The 8,593-nt window shown below is 30.2% G+C and overlaps 1 protein-coding gene across 1 annotated transcript; it reads right to left on the minus strand.

Annotated features, from left to right (window-relative positions):
• Positions 1-6,469: 6,469 nt before the first annotated feature.
• Positions 6,470-8,378, minus strand: LOC120092694 (nudix hydrolase 17, mitochondrial-like). Its single transcript, XM_039050845.2, has 5 exons — positions 7,934-8,378; positions 7,745-7,853; positions 7,577-7,660; positions 7,284-7,412; positions 6,470-7,016 (listed from the first exon to the last, which is right to left on the minus strand). The coding sequence occupies exons 1-5, from the start codon at positions 8,005-8,007 to the stop codon at positions 6,885-6,887; spliced, it is 528 nt and encodes a 175-aa protein (XP_038906773.2). The 5' UTR covers positions 8,008-8,378; the 3' UTR covers positions 6,470-6,884.
• Between the last annotated feature and the right edge of the window lie 215 nt (positions 8,379-8,593).

Raw genomic sequence — 8,593 nt, forward strand, 5'->3', positions numbered from 1 at the left:
AGTAGGGATCTTTAAGCCCAACCTTTATTTGAGACAAAGGTTTAAGAAGCAAAGACTTTCTACCGTCTTTCTCATGAGTTTAAATAGTAAACACTATTCAAATTTATGGGTTAAATTTTTTTTTCCTAATTTAATTTAGGAAGTTTATCTGCCAACTTCTAAACACTACTTCCGATCACTAATTCTGGGCAAACTTCGGCCAACTTTGATAAACTTTATTAAAAACACTTTTAGTATATAATAAATCAAATAAATTTGTACATAAAAATACTTCTAATAAAGAGTTGTCAAACACATGGGCGTTTTTATTTTAAGGATTTTTTTATCAAAATATTTAAATAAAAATAAATTTATGAAAACAATTTTTTCTAAGTCATTCCAAACGGGCTCTTAATTTGATTACAAAAAATATTTTTTAAATATACTTTCTCTTTATTCTATTTTTTTTTCATTTGGAGTTTTTTTTTTATTATTGTTTAAATTTTTTCTCTTCCCTCCTTTGTTTATATGTTTCTTTATTTAAGGAGATTTCATTTATTTTCTTCTATTTCTCCTCGTTGTAAAACGATCACTACAAAAAAACATCCCCTATATGCTTTTATTATTATTATTATTATTATTATTTAGATATATAGACACATTTTTTATAAATCGAATAGTAACGAGGGTTAAAAAGTACATTGAACTAGGTTTTTGCATAAAATAATAGCCCATTAGACTGCAATTGTGTAATTAAGTATATTTATTTAGATTATATATGTAGAAAACCTTAATTTAAATTAGTTAAAGTGACAAAAGTCTATATGAAATTTTATTTCAAAATCTAGTAAAATAAAAAATATCAAACTATTAAAACAATAAAATAAATAAAATCATAATTTTAGTCAAATCTCTATTTCATTTTTTTTTTTTAAAATATTCTTCTAAATCTTTTAAATTATTTTAACTTAACTATATTAAAATAATTAAGATAAAAAAATTTAAACCAATCTAAAATCTAACCACTAATTAAATATAAGAAAATATTTCACAAACTCAAGATTTATAAATCTACCTTTCTTCACTAGGTTTTCTAAGCATGCACTCCAGATACAGTTTTCTTAAACCCAGTCTTTCAAAACATGCACTCCAAACACAATTTTCTAAACACAGACTACCTAAACCTCCTAGTCTAACCTCCAAGCTTAACATTGTCGAGCTTAGCATTTCAAACTTGCGCGTCAAACACCCCTTCAATGGTATTGGAAAAGAACATAACACCTTGGGCAAATTGTAAAAATTGCCCTAAAGTATGATGGTAATTACAATTATACCCTCAAACTTTCAATGGTAAAAAATGAACTCTTAAATTTATACCAGTGTTAAAATTAGATCCTCAAACTTATATAATTGTTGAAATTGTAACAATGGTACAAGTTTGAGTGTTCAATTTTTATCATTTGAGAGTCTAATTTCTATAACTACTACAAGTTTGGGCTTCAGTTTTATAATTAAAAAGTTAAAGGTGTAATTACAACTACTACCATACTTCAGTGGTGGTTTTGCAATCTATCCTACAATCTTCTTATTAAACTACAAAGTCCTATGATTTGGTGTAAATTTATTTGATGGACAAATCAACATTTTCATTATATCACAGAATACCAACGAAGCATTACAAAATGGAAACAAATGTCGAAAAAGTGGATTCAATATTTATAATGAGTGTTAAATGAGAAAATTTTGGTCAATCACAAATTATCAAGTATTTTCTCAAATCAATGATACGTTTATCAATTATAAAATTTGGGATTGGTTACAAATTGACAAGTATTTCAAATTAAAATTGAAAACAAAAATAAGCAGAATTTGTAATGTCACAAGTCTTTATATCATGGTTATTTGAACACCACTTGGCTAAATTGAGTGATATGAAATTTTAATCTAAATTTAAATGAGTCCAAAAGAAAGATCATCTCATGACAAATTGGCTCGAAGTCCAAGTCGAAAAATTAAACCCAAGAACAATAAAATTCAAGCGTGATGGCTTCAATGGGTTAGGCATGAGCAACACAGCCCACGAGAGCTTTATAGATAGATGAGTCCTCCTTCATTTTAGGGATTTAGTAGCTAGAAGCTCTAGAGGAAAATTCAAGAATTCAAAAAATCATCACACCCCTAAACTTTGAAACCCTAAAACACCCTAAATACCCTTTGAAGACCAAAAGTACTTAAAAAATCAGACAACTTTGAAACCCTAAAACATTGACTTCGAGAAACATGTGGTCCCCCTACAAGTGAAACATACATGCTCGAAACAAATCAATATAGAAAACAAGTTACAAAACCCTCTAAACAAAATTTACTTTAAGAAAGAAAGAATTTTAGGGTAAACATTAAAGAGATTGTATAATACTTATTGTTGATGCTAAAATTTTGCCGAGGTTTAGCTTTTGACCTTCAATGGGTAGCAATGGTAAACTTATTTATTTGGGGAAGAAAACTAGCCTACAATACAAAATGAATTATCTTCACATTGGTGTGGCAATCACCACATATACTCTGATACTTAAGTTGAAAGAAGTTCAAAGCTTAAAACTTGATGAAATTGTTAGTAGAGAGAACTTACTTGTCTTGCCTTAGGCTTTTAGACTCTATTTATAGACTTTGGTCTCCATATCCTATTAAGATTTGATTTGTGAATCCGCTTTGAACTTGCTTTAGGGTTTTCTGAATCAAAAGAGTCAACTAGCTCTAGTCACGCAAGGTTTGACCCAAGTTGGCCTTGACTTGGGTCAAGGCCAAAGAGCTTTGAATGGTCCTTAGCCTAGTCTCCTCTCATTTTCCGTGCTTCTCCTGATAGTTCGAATGCTATTTTGTCTTAATTGTCTTTTTTATTACAGTTTTATTTTTTTTATCCAAAATAACCTATAACACCTACATACCACTTAAAACAATTCAAGTTCATTACGTGAATAATGAGAATCAAATTTAAATTAACATAAAATTTAAAAGAAAACATATAAAAGAGAAGAGAAACGTTAAAAACAAAAACACAACTCACAATGAGAAAGACATTATCTACACATTTCTCTAAAAAAACTAAATAAATAAATGTCCCAACCACATATTGAAAATCTATCATTCATCAATATTGGATGGAATTAAGTAAACAACAAAATGAAGAGAATCATTCTAATTTCTTTCAAACAAATGTGACTCAACTTGTCATAAAAATCAAACTCTAGCTTTAGAATTTAGCAAGATTCAATTAAATTAGATTTCCAAAAAATCTAGATATACATACAACTCTCCAAACATTTGCAATCTTTTCATCTATATATCTAAGCCATGAGGGAAGATATAGTTGCCAACTTTGGCAAAACTAAAAGAAATATAATAAAAATAAGCAATAGGGCAAGGAAGCAAACATTTCCCACATTCTATTTTTGACCATTAAAAACCAACCCAACAACCTTTAGTGCTTCATCTCCTCCAAAGATTAAACAAAAAGAAAAATGAATGACATCAAACAACTTGGGAAGCCCTGGCCTAGGGTTCTTCAGCTCACCAATGGCTGTCCCATACACATTAGGTAAGGGGAGAAAGGTCCTTTGGGACCCACATTCATGCAAGTTTTTTAACTTTTTGGCCCATTTTGTAATGCTAAAAGGCAAAAAAAAAGTTTTTTTTAGAAATTGTATATTCATCCCAATCTTCATCTATCTTTGTGCAACTCACTCAATTATTAAGTAATGAATGTTACATTACAATTTTTTTTTCTGCTTTGTTAAATAATTTTTTTAACTAAGTAAATAAATAGAATGCATGAAGATAGGTGCAACAATTCATCGTGTTTTTATCAAAGTGAGCATAGCTCAACTGTCATACGAGCGTGTTAAATGGTCACGAGATTTGTGGTTCAAATCTCGCTATCCTCCTATATTGTATTAAAAAAAAGGTTTTTTTAATCAAGAAAAATACTTAGATGCATATCTTTGTGCATCTTACCTAATTGCTTTACCAAAATTTCTCACATGACAAATTTTTTTTTTCTTGATATTTTTTAATATTTTTGTGTTATTAGAGTAAGATGCACTCAAATATTGATCTTTTAATAATCTATTTCATAAAAGAAATGAATAAATAAAAAATAAAAAAAAGTCCAATATTCTCTCAATTATCATCCTCTTGGATATTTATTTTATATTTATACTTGATTAAAGATTATAATTTGAATACCATCGTAAATATAATTCAATTGACATAAAGTTATATTATCAAAGATAAGAGGTTTGATCTCCTCCTCCCTATATCATCAAATAAAAAAGATTATAATTGGGAGAGTAAGAAACAAATATAAACACGTAATGACAATTGAAGGTCTTTTTCATTTTACCTTTGTTATTGCTGTTTATAATTTCCAAGAGAGAGAAAACAAGAAAAGTTTGTTTAATAATGACCTATTCCCTCTTTCTTAAAATAATATTCTTGAAATACTAGGAAAATTTAGATCAATATTTCGTTTTTTAAAATTAAGCCTATAAATTCTACTTTTACTTCCAAATTTATTCATTTTTTACTCTATTTTTTATCAATGATAAAAAAACCAAATCAAAATTTGAGAATTAAAAAAATAGCTTTCAAAAAGTTATTTTTGTTTTTGGAATTTAGCTAAGAATTCAATCATTGTACTTAAAAATATATAAATCATGGTAAGAAATATGGATGAAACAGACTTAAATTTAAAAAACAAAAACAAAAAAAAAAGTCAAATGATTACCAAACGGACCTTAACAAACAAAAAAGTAAGTTTTCAAATCTCATACATTATTAAGGCCAAGGAATAAATAGAGAAAGTTTAACTAAAACATACTTAACCAACTTAATTAGTTAATAATTCAATGGAACAACCAACTATAAGTACAACTAGAGAATAGATATCCAATAGCAAAGCTGGAGATGTTTCCTCGCCTCTTATTTCATTTTTCATTTCCGTCAAATTTTTCATGGGATCGGGACTGGATTTTCCACGGAAAATTTACAGAGACGGGGTTCCCCGCATGGAATTTTTTTCGTTTGATTTATTTTTAAAAAAATTAATTAACATAAATCACTAATATAGAAAAGTTTTAAATAAATTGTTAACTTTTATATGATTAGTTCCACATGGACAATTAGAATTTGAAGAGAAATTACTCAAAATTTTCAAGTTGAAAGAAATAATTATTTATCGAATTATCCATATACATAATCAAATTTTATTAGAATTCAAACATATCTTTTTTTTTTACACCAATTCAAACATATTCATTATTTAAACTATTAAACAATAAATCTTGAAAGTTAAATATAATATTTATATAATAAAAATAAATAATGTAACATTAAATTATTATAATGAATATAAGAAAAAAAAAACCTAACAGGGCGGGGATGAGGAATGTGTTTCCCATCCCCATCCCCATCTAGTTTTTGAAGAATTTTTTTCCACTCTCTCCCCCTTTTATCGCCTAAATGGGGAATTCCTATCCTGTTCGGGGCGGTGCCGCCATGTGGGGAGGTGGATATCTCTAAGTACAACTAATTAAAAGTACTCCTCAATAATAATATGTATCGACTCAACACGATTAGGTGTATTTACAACCATCTTAGTCTCAAATTTTTAAAAAAAGTTCATTCATGATTTTAAACTCGAAGTTTCAATGTTATCCATTTTAAACCATGAAGTATGATAAATGCAAGTCTTTTATGTTTCTAGGAGTTCACATAAGACAAGTATCAATAAAGAAGATCCTTAGTTTATATGTTTGAACAATATCCATATTGATAGAAAGCTTGTTAGATAGAATTTAAAAGTTAATAAAGTTGTCTATTGAACTTTGTTCAACTGATTTAGACATATATCCTAGACTAAAAAGTCAGATGTTCAAATCTTCGTAACTCCACATATGAGGATACAGATACATAGATAAAATTAAGGGGCTGTTTGGAGGCCCATTATCCTAACTCACAGATTTTAATTGTTTTTGGACCCATTTTCGAAACATGTTTTGTATCTCTATATCATCTCAATGTTTGAACATGCTCGATCATACTCGATCAAAATTCCTCAAACATCAGAACTCTCTAGACATTATAACTCTCCACATCCTATATCATCTCAGTGCCCCAAACAGCCCCTAAAACATTAAAATTACATGGACTCGTATGATTATTTAGGGATAAACACAAATTTTTCGTATTTTCCATGATGCATGTTACATTCCATTTTAGATTGGAACATTTCAATTTGACAAGTCACACAATCAATCAAATAAGTTAAGCAATCATATGGTTTGGATAACTTCAATTCATAGCAAGAAAGGTCTTTAAAAAGGAATGGGAAGTTTGGTTTTAGGCCAAGAAAAGGTGTATGGGAAAAGTTTTAAGTATTGATTGAGAACTCAACCAATTACCAAAATGAATTGCAAGTGGGCTATAGATGATATCTTTCAATAATATTTGTTTGTATTATTTCAAAATTGATGATACATAAAACAAAAAGAAAAAGAAACTATGACACAATTAGTCATGAACATCCCCAACCATGTACAAATTGATTTTCTGCAATAGTTTTCCCTTATCCCTTCCCTATCCTTGTCCTTTCCCTTTCACTCTCCCTTTCCCTTTCACTTACACTTTTCTCTCCCATGTCTCCGTCTCTTTTATTTTTCTAACAGCTTGTGCCAGATCAAGCTTTTGGCGATATCATGAATATGGCTTTTCCTTCTTTCTATGAATTGATGCCATCAGACTTCAGAAAAGGAAAGATCCAACCAAACCATTAACTTTATTCACATGGCCCCCAGCATCATTTTTCCTCTCCATATTTACAAGGAGAAAAAACAAGACTGAGCTTTCTATCACAGATCATCAGTTGCTAGAAGATCATCATTCTTTTGCTCTCCAATGGATGTTAATCTTTCAACTAAGATGTCTAAAGCTTCCTTCATCCACCAATGTCTACATACTTCTCTAGCTTCAGCTACAGGCATCTGAGTAAAGAGAATGGTTCAAACTATATATTAGACACAATTGTATTGATTGTTACACAAAATATACTGTTTGATCTACAAATCAGTTGATTTTTTGTTTAAGAATTGAGAATTTGGATGGGGTCAGTCAGGAAGCCAAGTTATTGTACAAGACTAGTGATCTAAATTGTTTGAGTTTATAGTGAAATCTAATGAGTTTTGATAGGATATGAGCCTATGAGGTTAATCTAATTGAAAAAAGTGTATATATGAGCTTTAAGAACATACCCATATTCTTTCTCTAACATGTTTCTCTGGCCAGAGATCAAGTTGCTCCTCAACAAATAAAGGGAACATATAGCCTTCATAATATGTGCCTTGGCTTTTGCTGATGAATCTCCATTTTCCAAGTTGAGACTGTAAGATTAACAAAGAACAAAATCCAATTCAAAACTCAGCTTGAAGAAGTTAAACGATAATAGACATCAACATTGACATTTTTCTTTTTCATAGATTCAAAAGAGTGTTGTTCTTCCAAAAACAGATATACAATTCAAAAAGATTTGCAAAACACAACCTACCTCAACTTTGCCAACAACCCCAGCTTCTTCAAGTGACTCTCTAGAAGCAGCTTGTTCCAAGGATTCATCAAGTTCCCAACCACCCTATAAAACCAAATGGATTAATAACAAGAACCCAATTGATGAAAATAAGAAATTATTCATATGGAATTGTTTAATTTAAAGTACCTTGGGAAACATCAAGCCTTGACCCTTTTGAGAACTTATCACAAGCACCTCATATTCATCACAAATCTTCATCCCATCTTCATTATATTTAAATTTATACGGTATACAACTGCAATAATCCAACATTCTCCCATGTCAATCAATGAAATTCCATTACAAAAACGAAAACAAAAACGAAAAAACACCCACCCCACAACTTGGCGAAACCCCATATGATTATATCTCTGCAATTCCCTTCCAGTACGAGAAACCAAGCAAGCCATCTTTTCTGAAATGAAGCAGAATCTTGAAAGAAACCCCAGAAAACAGAGAGATCTAGATCGAATAAGGGACGAAATTATCCAAGATTATTAGTTATTAGGATTGAAAAATGGGTAGAAGAAGAGAGGTATATATAGAAAATGGTGGTTGGTGATAGAAATTGGAAGGGATAACCGCGGGGGAAAAAAGTACGCGTAAAAAGGGGGGCGGGGGCTGAGGGGATTGGAATGGAAAATTGAAGGGTCTTTGAGTGCGTGCGATAAGCGTAGAGACAGCGTATAGCCCACAAAGGCCAATGAGCCCACGCTCGCAAGTGGTGACATCGCAATCAGCCTTTCTTGTATTAAGTTTCCATGTCGCTTCCTTCAACAACGAATCCGCACTAATGAATGTGAATCATCATCATCCTATTAGGGACTGGTTTGTTTTTATGACACACGTTGACTATTTTGGGATTTTTAGACCTTTTCAATTTTTTATTTCACTTAAATATCTCTCTCTTTTGGGAATTGGGATGTAATAAATGCAATTTTAATTATTTAATAGTACTTTAATATTCTAGATCTCGACCGACATGTTGGTCGGTGT

This window comes from Benincasa hispida, chromosome 12 (genome assembly GCF_027475165.1).
Source record: "Benincasa hispida cultivar pf3 chromosome 12, pf3_genome.v1.1, whole genome shotgun sequence".
Taxonomy (NCBI): domain Eukaryota; kingdom Viridiplantae; phylum Streptophyta; class Magnoliopsida; order Cucurbitales; family Cucurbitaceae; genus Benincasa; species Benincasa hispida.